This window comes from Jatropha curcas, chromosome 3, assembly GCF_041381405.1.
Source record: "Jatropha curcas cultivar XTBG-Jc1 chromosome 3, XTBG_Jcur_1.0, whole genome shotgun sequence".
Classification (NCBI taxonomy): Eukaryota; Viridiplantae; Streptophyta; class Magnoliopsida; order Malpighiales; family Euphorbiaceae; genus Jatropha; species Jatropha curcas.
The window spans coordinates 26,025,955-26,039,150 of record NC_143153.1 but is presented as its reverse complement, the minus strand read 5'-3'; the positions used below and the strand labels follow the sequence as shown (position 1 = coordinate 26,039,150).

The 13,196-nt window shown below is 28.1% G+C and overlaps 2 protein-coding genes and 1 long non-coding RNA gene across 3 annotated transcripts; all 3 read left to right on the top strand.

Moving 5' to 3' along the window:
• Window positions 1-578: 578 nt before the first annotated feature.
• LOC105636624 (MIZU-KUSSEI-like protein (Protein of unknown function, DUF617)) lies at window positions 579-1,685 on the top strand. The gene has a single exon (XM_012219945.4). It carries the CDS (start codon window positions 673-675, stop codon window positions 1,408-1,410), a length of 738 nt encoding a protein of 245 aa, XP_012075335.1. The 5' UTR covers window positions 579-672; the 3' UTR covers window positions 1,411-1,685.
• Window positions 1,686-4,994: 3,309 nt separating this feature from the next.
• LOC105636536 (uncharacterized) lies at window positions 4,995-5,733 on the top strand. Its single transcript, XR_001046972.4, has 3 exons — window positions 4,995-5,211; window positions 5,310-5,353; window positions 5,442-5,733. It is a non-coding gene; the product is annotated as an uncharacterized LOC105636536 (long non-coding RNA).
• Window positions 5,734-10,657: 4,924 nt separating this feature from the next.
• SEP2 (stress enhanced protein 2) lies at window positions 10,658-12,549 on the top strand. Its single transcript, XM_089718705.1, has 2 exons — window positions 10,658-11,106; window positions 11,847-12,549. The coding sequence occupies exons 1-2, from the start codon at window positions 10,795-10,797 to the stop codon at window positions 12,114-12,116; spliced, it is 582 nt and encodes a 193-aa protein (XP_089574831.1). The 5' UTR covers window positions 10,658-10,794; the 3' UTR covers window positions 12,117-12,549.
• The last annotated feature ends 647 nt before the right edge of the window (window positions 12,550-13,196 follow it).

Here is a 13,196-nt window from a genome sequence, read left to right as displayed (position 1 = left end):
CCTAAAGCCCATTCATAGTGAAGCGTTAATTCTAAATAGTTGATATTATTTTAATCTTAGTTAATACTCTAAATAATTAATATTGTTTTGGTCTTAGTTAAATAAAGAGCTTAGATTTGACTTTACATTAGTAAACCCATTAACAATCTTATGTTACTAATTTGTAATGTTTTAAATGTTAAAGGAATTTTAACTATTATAAAATTACCTTTTTAGTATATAATTGCCTAAACATTATTTTGTATGGAGGCATATGTACAAACTAAAAAAAAAAAAATCATTTTAATTATCTAAACATTTTTGAGTTTTCTTCTGTTGATAATTTTTTTGTCATTTTATATTATTGAGGCTTTATTTGTCAATGAATTTTTGAAAATTTAAAACATTAACAATTTATAAAATGGTAAAATTAGAAATCAGTGAAAAATTTAAAGGAATAATTTTAAAAAAATTATTTAAATATTTAATTTATACAGATATCAATCTCACTAAAAAAGGAAAATTCAATAAAGCCTATATTTAAATGAAAAAGCAGAAATTCTGTTACGTTGATAGGATTATTGACCACAAACGAAATGGCCATTTTTTCCAAAAACAAAATCACCAATTCTCTCATTCTCTCTCTCTCAGGGCATTGGCAATGTCCCCTCCCTCGTTCATCATTCTCCATTAATGGGGGAGCCAACGCCTCCAACCAACATTTTTTTACCGTCGGAAAAATCCAAAGCACCAACACCACCACCATTACCACCGCGACGCCGAACTATACAACTAGTCCAACCATCCGAGAAAAAGAAACAACCTAAAGTTGTTCGGGTCTTCCGTTCCGTTTTCCGATCTTTCCCTATAATAACTCCTGTGTGCAAGATTCCCGTTCTTAATGGTAGCTTATTAGAAAGTCATCACCGGAGCATTTCTGGTAATCGCGTCACAGGAACTTTATTCGGGTATCGTAAAGGTAGAGTAAGTTTATCAATACAAGAAAGTCCAAAATGTTTTCCTACAGTAGTAATTGAGTTAGCTATACAAACTCATATCTTACAAAAGGAGTTGAGTTCAGGAATGGTGAGGATTGCATTAGAATGTGAAAAGAGAACTGATAAAGAGAAAGTTAGGTTACTGGATGAGCCAGTATGGACCATGTTTTGCAATGGGAAAAAGAATGGATATGGTGTTAAAAGAGAACCCACAGAGGAAGATTTGAAAGTTATGGAGCTTCTTAGGGCAGTTTCTATGGGGGCTGGTGTTTTACCAGGGAATTCTGAAACAGAAGGACATGATTGCGAGCTTGCCTATATAAGGGCATATTTTGATAGAGTTGTGGGTTCCAAGGATTCTGAAACTTTATACATGATTAGCCCTGAAGGAAACAATGGTCCTGAACTTAGTATATTTATGGTTAGGGTTTGATTTTCTTTTATTCTAATATCAGATTTGATAGATTGGTTTATGTTTTAGGTTAAAGGGAAGGGTAATTATTAGGTAGTGTTCGTTCTAAATATTGTTTTTTCTTTTTATCTTTTTGGGCTGATTGTTCTAACTAATAACTGAGGAACAAACATTCTTAAAATTGATGGTTTAGCACTGAAATTGACCAAAAGGGATCAGACTTTGGTTGATTGATTATTCCTTCTTGTAATGATTGTTTTTGTTGTTTGTTATGTAAGAAATGGCCTTTTTTTTTTCTTTTTCTTTCTTGTTTACTTTTATTTATTTTAAATATATTTTTTTTTTCCTGAAGCAATCTTTGTCCTTCAATTTCTCATGTTTTGGCAAATTAGAAGGCTTCTAATGTTTAGATATTTATTTTTGTTCTTAATTCCATTGTTCTTATATAATCAACATTGACTTTATCATTATATTGTAATTAAATTCTTGATCAAGATTGAATAGATACAACTTGTAATAGCCTAAACTCAATATGCTAAAGTTTCTGTGTGTTTTAAATCATAACACACCTTTTCAAAATTTAAGACTTAGCAATTTTTCTCTTTTTGAACTAGCTTTTGAGGAGTGAGTTATGTCTAGTTCATTTAATGAAATGATATCGGAGTCCGATACTATGTTTCAACACTTTTACGCTTTATTTGGATTGAGGGAGAGTGATGGCAACACTTTTACGTTTTGTTTGGATTGAGGGAGGGTAATGATACAAGCATGTAATGTTAAATATAAATATTATGAAAATACTTTTGTCATGGAAGATTTATAAATATAGTTATGAATAATTTTAAAAATTAAATTTTTTTAACTATCCTTACATCTCAATTTGCAGTGTTAAAGATTAAGGTGTTTAGATGGATTTTCAGCCTCTCAGATAACTTTTAAAAAACCATACTCTCTCTCAAACTCTCTTTCCAAATGACTAAATAACTCCTCTCTACTTTACTTCCGAATCTATTAAATAACTTCCTTTCAAACAATCTGTCAGCATCCTGGTCGACTTATCCCAATCAAACATTACCTTTATTTAAATTCACAATTACCAAAAATAATATAGTAAGAGTATTAATAAAGTTAGTCATTTTACCCATTCGAAAATTATTCAAATAATGCAGATAAGATCCATCCTATTTAAAGACAGGGCTTGCAGGTGTGGATTTTTCTTTTTTCCTTTTTTTTTTCTTTTGAAAAAAAAAAAGATTAAATAAAACTGAACTTTACATAATCTCGAATAAAAGACACCAAAAGGACCATGAAGCAATGAAGATTGAAGACCTGCAGGAGGTTGATGAACAATATGTGGATCTAAGTTCAAGTTAGATGCATAATCAACTAATCAGTACGGAATTTAAAGTATTAAAATACTCACAAATTATCATCAATTCGGTGAATGTCATTTAAAGGAGGACTATCCGTGCTTTGTAGCTCATAATACTATTGTGGTCCATCAACCCCTCTAAGTATCAAATAAAAAAATATATCAGAATACTACAAAGTTTGCAGTCTTTTGTAATTTCAGCTTATTTTTAATATTTTATTGATTTTACTCTAATTTGACTTTTTATAGCAATAACATCCTTAGTTCAACTAATGATGGAATTACAAATAAAAAAAAAGTATTTTTACCATTTTGTAGCAAATTTTAAATATCCTTTGAATATTAAATCACATTCACATCTATATGCTTAAAAATACGATACTTGATATATGCACAATTAAAATAATTAAGAAGTTACTAATTTATTTTTTGTCAAATGAATAATAATTTGACTATATTATAAATCCAAAAATTACAATAATTAGGATTTTTCATCCTTAAAATACACACATAATATGAAAACAAAATACTTAATTGAAATATTATATTGTATTAGTTTGATTTTTCATGCTTCAGAATTTTTTGGTAACTAACAAAATTTATGTTATTAAATTATTAATTAATACAATTATTTTCTGAAAATTAAATTTTTGTCTATGCCATTAATGGAGTACACTAATGGAATCTTTTTTTATTTTTCTTTTTTAAATTTTATGAGTGTCACACAATTATTTGAAAATGATGCTTATATTATTTTATTTGCAATTATATTCTCAATTGTAATTGAGGGTACAATTGTTACAAAAGGTTGAAATTAGAGTAAAATTGATAAAAAGATCAAAATATAGTGAAATTGTAAATATTTATAAAATTAGGCCTTTCTTGTAAATTATTTTTTAAAAGTAAATCTATGTTTTCATCTTTAAATTTTTTTTTTTTAAAAAAATTTAACCTCATTTTGACTCGACAGGAATGATGGGACTATATATATATTAAAAAAAAAAAAACCTCCCCTATGATTATCCTTAGTAAAAGGAACTAGAGAGATTTTTTTTTTTTTTAAAGCTAAAAACAAGGTAAAGGCTGTGGTTTCTACTTATTAAAAAGATAAGAAATAATATTTTTAATTAAAATTTAAACTCATAACTTTACTGAGTTTTTGTTATATAATATATTAGAATTTCATTAGTAATTTCAAAATGATATAAATAATATAAAAAAGACAATATCTCTTCAGAAATGAAACAAATCTATCACAATTAAAATATAGTATAATAGAATTCGTTGATTTGATAAACTAGTTGTTTACGACGAACATAAAGATTTTAAACTATTAAATCCTATGGAGTAATAAGTTACACTACTAAACTCTAAAAAGATAAAAATCAACATTATTTAAGAAATTCTTCACAAATTACACACCTGTTTAAATAAAAAAATAAACCAAATACAAATCAAAATAAAAATAAAACTTCACATGTAATGGGGAGGTCATAAATTGTACAAGATGGAGAAAAATAAAAAAATCATAAATAATATAGATTTATGCCAAATATACATAAATATATTATTTATTTGATAAAATATATAAAAGTAAAAAAAGGGAATAAAAAGGCGAGAGTTGTCATGGATACAAGAATTAACCCCTTTGTGTATCTATATGCTTAAATTATGGAAGAAAAGAAAAAAAAATTAATGAAGATGAAGAGGTTTTTTTTTTTTATCATAATTTTAAGTTAACAACTCTAATACTACTAAATCAAAATTTATATATATTGTGTTCTTACCTACACAACAGGTGTGGCATCCTAAACCCTTAATTTCCATATTCCAAAAAAAAAAAAAAAATCTAACTCTAAGTAATCTTACTTCTTTATTTTTATGTAAAGTATTGATGTTACCAGACACTGCTTAATTCAATTCAAAATTTAATTATAATTAAAATTTTTCGTCACTCTCTATAAAAATATTTAGTAAGATTGAATTCAAAAATTTTTTCTACATATTCAATCTATTTTGCCAATTGAATCAGAGGAGAGGTACCGAGTAATCATACTTTAAAAAAAGCCATAATGAGTAAAATTATGGCTCTTATAAATAAATGATATTTAATGATGAATTGGCCCATTAATGCATTTATATGCATCCTCTAATAATTACTAGCAATGGAATTGAGTACACTCTAATCAAATCCCTATTCACAAACAATGGATTAGTACAGTGCACGTTGTACTTAATAATCTATACACCTAAGCACAGCCACATGCTGCTGCTGTGCGTCACCTTCTTCCAGAAACCACCTACATATAGCCTAAAAAGAGATTAACACTTGCTATAAACCAAGAGCCAGAAAAAAACGACATTTCAAATGGAGAATCTTGCTCAAGCTCTGAAGAAGATATTTCTCAATTTACTGGAATCCATGAAAGGCCACAAAAATTCATCTACTGGTACAACCTTAATCAGTATTATTTTTATGTGTGTATTTAATTATATACAGCTTCAGTATTTTTTTAAAAATTTTTTCTGCTGTTGCTTGGAAATGAAGATGCAGAAAAAGGAAAAAAAGCAGCTAAGTCGGAATCCGTAGAGGTTTGTAATTAATTATATATGATCTATATATATAGATTTCGAAATTGTTGTTGAAGCATAGATCTGTAATTGTTTAATTTATTTATAGAAATTTAATGTACAAGAGAGAGCAGTGAAGGTGGTAAAGGGTCCAAAACGCCCAACTCCGCCCAAGGGTCCTCCTGCTCAGACTGCTTGAGGCTGCTACTGGTTTTGTTTCTTTCCCCCCTTTTTTTATGCTTCTGGGTTGCTTCTTTTTAACTCCACTCATTTTGTAGTGTTGTACTATTTTGTGTTTTGCTTGTTTTGCTTTTCTTCCTCTGATGTAGACAAATTATTTTGTTGTTTTCAAAAACTTCAATTGTTGTCTTGTGGTTGTAGTGATTATCACTGATCGCCAAGCTCATGAGTTTTTCGTTAGTATTTTATTGAATTACTAACTCTGTTACTCACCGACGTATTTGTAACTTCGAGAAAATCATTAAATTTCTTTAAATTAAAATAAATTATCGGATAAATTGATTATATTATTTTTAATTTAATATTAATTCTTTAAAAAATCAATCATATAAAGGTAATTATAGAAAAAATATTTGTTATTCTTTGAAACTATAAATGTAATGTACTATAAATATAACGTGATAAGTATTTTGGAAAAAACTATTTTCTCAAATATGACAAGTATTATGATAAAATAGAAAGAAGGTAGTATTATTTAATACGTTCTCAAATGTAATAAGTATTATGATAATATGATAAAATAGATTATTATGATAATATGATAAAATAGAACGTAGTATTATTTAGTCTGTTTGCTTATTCTAAATACGCTAATTAGGACTTCTTTATTTTGGTAAAATTATAATTTTATTTATTTAGTTCGCATAAATTATTAGTCTATTCTTATATTTTAAAAAATACACTATAATATCCCTATAGTTTGGTTCTATAGTTTGGTTCTATTATATATTTTTGTCCTCCTATCTATTTTATTGCAATTCAGATCTTAATTACAAGACAATAATGCCCCTCACTGGAATTCAGTTTTGATGCCTTAACCTAATAGTGTCTCTCTTTCAAACCTCCATAGGTCATATTGTACATCAAAATCATGATTCAATTGTTTCAATTCAAAGAATACGTCATCACTTGATTCTTAATCTCTCTATTTATATACTTCAATCTCTTTATTTTAAATTCGAAAAAAAAAAAGAAAAGAAAAAAAAGTGAGATTTTGATGCGTATATGGGTAAGAGATTTATCGGCAAATGATCAAGAATTTATTGAATTTTCGTTTTGTTGTTCCTTGTGGTTGCTTTTTCTGTTTTCTTGTTTGGACGTTGAATTTTTATTGAATATTCTCTTTCGTTTGGGAAGTAAAATAAGAATGTAAAATGATATTATTCTTTTTTTTTTTTCTCTCAAAATGAAGTGTGAATGAAATAAAAAAAAAGCATGTAAAATAAATTTATTTTGATAATCTCAAGAAATTTGCGTCTCTAATTTTACGTCCACTCAAAAGAATACTAAGAAACAGATCTATAAAAATAACAGAGGAGAGATAAAAAGAACCTAAAACTTTTAGAGAGAAAAAAATCTACTCTGAGAGAGAGAGAGATTCATTGAAGCTCAGTTTCAACAATAACATAACATCTATTCAGATTATAAGATGAGAAATTCAATACTCAAATCTGAGTGTTTTAATCTATGAAAATCACAAAAATCAATTTCAATTCACTGTTGTCGGAAACTCCAAAACTGGTGAGGCATGGTTGTTGGCCATAATCATATTAAAAGTGTTTATCATGAAGGGATGTATAGGATTAGGATTATGTAAGATTTTAAAAGAATTGTTGAGTTTGATAGAATTGATGGATTTCTCATGATTTTCACATATTTCATTAGAATTTTACATGGAGTTTTATTGAATTAATTAGATTTTTTTATAGATTTTGATTGACTTTGACGGAATTAGAGTGATTTTTAAATGTCTAATCAAAATTAATATCATGATCTAATTGAATAAATTAAAAGGTTTTGAAGTCCAATTGAAAATTTGAAAAATAATGGGGGATCAAAAAGTAAATGTGTTATTTTTTCCAAAATCGTTTTTTTTTTTTCCTTCATTAAAACCTTACCGCCACCAATAATGGCCATTAATATCCGGCATCGTTGACCGCCATCTCGCACTCATAGAATAATCACGATGTGGTCAGAAAGCCACAAGTTTCTCGTCCTTTGATTGGACGGCGACTCGAAAAATATCAAGTTTAAATAAATAAATAAATATTAATTTAATTCGAAAACCAACAATCATCATTAGTTAGAACCTGCGACAATTGCCAAAGCTTGTGCAAGGAAACAATTTTATATTAATTTAAAATCAATGCACTGCCAGTCGCTTGCTGCTCAAGAAGTTTAGTGGTCCGGCCAGAATAATGAAAAATTGTATTCTTTAGTTCTTTGACTATTTCAAATTTTTTTTAAATTTTTTTATTCGATTAAATCATTATTTATTTCAAATCTTTTTAAAATTTTTTTATTTGATTAAATCATTATTTAATTGAAATCAACGAAAAAAATTTCAAAAAATAATGAAATTAATTCTAAAATTTATAGCACCATTAATATTAACTTTTGTCAAACTATCAAATTCTCAAAACATGAATTAATTCGAAACTAATGCAATAAATAATACATTTTTTTTACATCGTAAGGGGCAAGGATGGAAATAGTACATGTGTTTTAGGGTATCAGTTTTGCTCTTATCCATTTAAAGAAGATATGTGTAGTTACAAAAGAGTTTGAAATGAATATGAATAGTGAAATTACTACAAGTAGGGTATATGTACTAGCCATAATGGATATAAGTAAGGTACATGTTTGGAGATATTTGGATACCCGTTATCCATTAACTGCTATATTAAACAGGTCCGATAGTGGGTACCCGTGTCCTATTTATTGGTGCCCCATCCATTATTAATAAAAAAATATATTTTAAATAAATTCAAATTTAAATAGTTTAAGATTCGCGGACACTCTATCCGTTTAAGAAGTACTTTAAATGAGTTTTAGACAAATACGGGTAGTAAAATTTAAACTAGTTCGAATACGGGTACTTGAAAGAGTATTTAAATGGGTTTAGAACGGATATGTTTAAAATTCACGGGTACCCATTTCGCTTCCATCCTTGTTAAGGGGTATATTGGATTAAGACTCTGTTAGATTTTAAAATATTTTTGAAATATTTGGGTTGGAGGATGAATTTGTGAATGACTTTTATTTATGTTTAGCACCTTAAAATCCAACACAATTAATAATTTATAAAATCCTTCCAAATAAATAATTTTTTGAATATCATCAAATTTGTATGGCCTTTTAAAAAGTTATAATTGAATACTATTAGATTTTTATGAATTTTATATGAATTTTTATGAATTTCATTCAATGTCAACAAGTTATTCAATAAGTATGAATTGAATTTTAAAAAGCCATAAAACTATTCCTTGCGCGAGTTCTAGCAATTGGCGCAAGTCTTAGCTAGCGGTGGTTGCTAATTTTCGATTTTAAATTAATATATATACACTTATTTAAACTTGAGATTTTTCTAAAAAAATGATTGTTCAATCAAGGAATGAAAAAATTTGTGGTCTTCTAACCGCACCGTGATTGTTCTAAGAGCATAGAATGGCCGCAGTGATGCTAGCCATTGCATGCCTTTCATTGCCAGTTGATAGCGATAAGGTTTTAATGAAGAAAAATAATGATTTTAGAAAAGATGACACATTTACTTTTTGATTACTCATTATTTTTCAGTTTTCAATTGGGCTTTAAAATTTTTTAATTTATTCAATTAGGTCCTGAAATTAATTTTGATCAGATATATAAAAATCATTGTAATTCCATCAAAGTCAATTAAAATCTATAAAAAAAGTTTTACTATTCCATAAAATTTTATGTAGAATTCTAGTGAAATCTATGAAAATCTTAGAAAATCCTTCAATTTCATCAAACTCAATAATTTTACACAATTTTAATCTAACAAACCCCTAAGAAAAAATGGGAATATTGCGGTGTTTGGTATCCAAAAAAATCCGAGTACTTGGTGTTTGGGAAGTTTGCAAATGCGTGTTTTGGGGTGTTAAAGGGATTTTGGAGAAAAATATTGTATTTTTCTCATCCGATTGTTCCTTTTTCCTTTAATTTGTACAAAAAATGGAATAAAATGAACGGAATGATAAAAGTAGCTAATGCAACCAAACTATAGAGTATTATAGTATATTTTTTTAAAATGGAGGGATAGATTAATAATTTATGACAAATTAACTATAAAGATAAAATTATAATTTTTCCTTTTATTTTTAAAATTTTATTAAAAAAATCTAAATTAATTATGTAATCTTTCGGTTTTATTTTTGTTACATGACATAATGCTTTGATTTAATTTTTATTTTATTGCTAGAGGTATGTTTATTATTATCTTTAATGGATCCTCATGTTAACTTTCTTTTCTTTTTTTTATTTTTAAAAAATTTTATATATATATATATATATATATATATATATATATGTAAAAAAATTAAATATATTAAGATGTTAATAATCAAATCAAAATAAATAAAAAATCAATGGAGTTGTTTTGAGTAGAAAAAACTCGATTCTTTTAAGCAAGATATTTTTAGTATAAACTAAAAAATAAAATTTGAAAATTTCGATCAATGTTCAAAGTGAGTCTTCTATAAATTCTTTGAATATTTTATATATGCTTCGATTATTCATAAATTAATTGTTTATAATAAATATAATTAATTACCATTAAATTCAGTAGAAGAATAGATTGTACAATCAAACTTCAAACGGAAAACAGTATGCCTATAAGAAAACCAATATCACTAAAACTGAGCTGGTTCAATTTGAGTTGGTTTGATTTGAATATCACTTTGGTTTGGTTCGATCGATTTTGTTTTGAATCAGCCTAAAATCAACTAAACCGACTGATTGCTCAGCCTTATATGGCAGATGCATAGTGAAAAAAGTTAAAATATAGTGTAAACAGTCACCTTGCAACTGCGTCTACTGCAACTGAATCATAACACTCGTTGATCACAAAGATCCAATAGTAACTGCCTGCTTCGCCATTCTTCCGGTCGTCCGTTATCTTTAGTACAGTCTTCGATATTCCGTCTGTTTTATGATAAAGCGACTTGTCGTCGGGCGCAGACACCCGTTCAATTATTGACACGCTATTAAATTCCATCCTTTTGAAACCGACGTCACCGAACGAAATTGTTGCCACGTAAGTACTTGACCCTCACGCATCACACCTCCCTACTACCTCACAAGAAAGTCACAGACGTGGATTCATAAGCTATCACCACTGTTCTCTACTCCTACCACCTTAATAGTCTCAGTCTCAAGGACTACGTACGAACAACGAAACAAGGAATTCCCTCTCTGTATCTATGGCTAGGGTGGCGCGTGCAATTCACTGTCAGCTGAATGTAGAGAAACCTGCCGTTTTGAGGAGAGATTCTGCTGTTTCAGTTCAGGCTCCAGCTCCAAAGATCAAGCAGGGTGAAACGGAAAATACGAAGATTATGCTGCAGCCGAGGTTGTGTACGCTCAGATCGTACGGTGAGGATCGTTTTGGGGTTGTGAAAATGAAAAGGGACGGTGGGGATGAGGTGTCGCCTTTTTTTGATACGTTATCTGATTATATTGAAAGCTCTAAGAAGAGTCACGATTTTGAGATCATTTCTGGTCGTCTAGCAATGGTAAATTCCTTTTCCTATTATCATCTAAATTCTGTTTATGTGAAGGTTTTTATCTGTGATGTGATGAAAGAAAATAGTACCGTTTGATTAGTTGACTTTTGGATTGGCAACCCATTCCCATAAAATGGGAGGCTGTAAGTTTATGGTTTTAGGTTGAAGATGGGTAATAAATTTGCTGTTAATCAAAGTTTATAAATATTTAAGTAATTCTGTCTTATGGAATTGTTCAAATCAATCAATTGAAAGAGGCTAGACCATGGATATAGATAATCCTCCTTGTGTAGTATAAAATCTAAATCAATGGGATTGAATGGTAATTCTAGATTAACAAAAAGAGTTTTGTGAAGTAAAACTATTTTTGGATTAATAAATTGAATTTGAGATTTATAAATTTAAAATATAATATATTAGATTCATAAAAATAAATAAATAGAGTGTTGAATTGGATTTTAAATAATATGAGCCTGAAAATTATATAAACTCTACACACTTTTAGCCTTTTAGTCCACTTATTCACCACAATTTTGAAGTTATTTAGATAAGTGGAATGCGAAATTCATAAATTTTACATATTCACATTTTGAACTTCATTAATTTCATATTTTATGCTTTGGTTTGAAATAAAATTTATGAACTCAATGGATGCTAAACGACAATTGAATCGAGAAATCAGTAAATTCATGAAATATTTAAATTTTGTCATAAATTTTCATTTTTATAACATAATAGCTTTGATGCAGATTGTGTTTGCTGTAACTGTGGCAACAGAGGTGGTGACAGGAAACTCTGTTTTCAGAAAGATGGACTTACAAGGCATTGCTGAAGCAGCTGGCATATGCTTAGGCGCTGTAACTAGCGCTGCGGTTTTCGCTTGGTTTTCCAGTGCTCGCAACAGGGTAGGTCGTATCTTCACTTCAAGTTGCAACACATTTATTGATTCACTAATTGATGAGATTGTTGATGGCTTATTCTACGAAAGCGAGCTCAGCGACTGGTCTGATGATATCTGAAATCTCAAATTTATAGTTTAAAATAATGGATTCTGCTCTCACATATATAGTTGAGGATGTTGAATGTGAGAGATACGAGTCCAAGGGATTTGGATTCCCATTTTGAAGATACATATATATATATATATATATATTTATATATATATAACACAAATTTAATTAGAGTTACAAATTAAATTGTGGTTATACTGATGTCTGATGTTAATTAAGTGTTACTAGCAAATAAAATATTTTACAAATGTTCCTATTTGTGTAATTTTCAATGATATTTATAGGGTTTGATCTCATGAATGCTAAATTCTGTAAATTTACTTGTTTGTTGGCTCTGCTGCTACTATGGAGACAGGAGCTCATATTTAATTCACTAGATGTATACTAATCATTGAAATTAAATAAAGAGTATGAGTCCATGCTTACTGATCTTGATCTTGAATCATTCTCCATACGTCTTGAATCTCAAAATTCTTTATTTGAATTCTAAGATTACACATAAAACATAGTATATCTCAAAACCAAATTTCAATTCTGATTCTTTACTGTGAATGCTAAAGAGGGAAATAGGAAGTGAGTTGGTGCATGTGTAAATATGGAAGTAATTTTAAAATAGGAAATAAATATTTTAGTTATTTGTTCCTTAAAAATATTATTTTAATTATGTGTAAAATATTAGTTGAAGAGTGTTTTAGTATGTTTGATACTAATTTATAGATTTGATAAGATTGAAATTATAATGCTGAAGTTGGATCAATTCTCTATTGAAGTTTTAAAAATTTTGATAGGTCATAGGTTCACTGAATAATTCTATACATTCAAGCAAATTTATTTTGTTGATTCATACACATTATATAATCGTATAACTAATTTCACTATTTAGCAATAAGTATAATTAAGGCCTAATGATAAAAAAAAGCTTAAACTTTGACCTTTCTATCAATTTACCTTAAACTTTGACCTTTCTATCAATTTACCCTGTTCTTTTATCTGACCTTTTTATTAATTCTACCAAGTTCTTTTAATTTTATCAATCAATATCGCGTACTTAATTTTCTATATCAATTTTAGCCTCTATTTGTTTTCCAT

What these genes read in the sequence shown, in the direction of transcription:
- LOC105636624 (XM_012219945.4), top strand. Translation starts at nt 673, where the DNA reads ATGGGGGAGCCAACGCCTCCAACCAACATTTTTTTACCGTCGGAAAAA.
- SEP2 (XM_089718705.1), top strand. Translation starts at nt 10,795, where the DNA reads ATGGCTAGGGTGGCGCGTGCAATTCACTGTCAGCTGAATGTAGAGAAA. An exon ending in TTTCTGGTCGTCTAGCAATG is followed by an intron (nt 11,107 to 11,846) that starts GTAAATTCCTTT and finishes GCTTTGATGCAG; the next exon opens with ATTGTGTTTGCTGTAACTGT.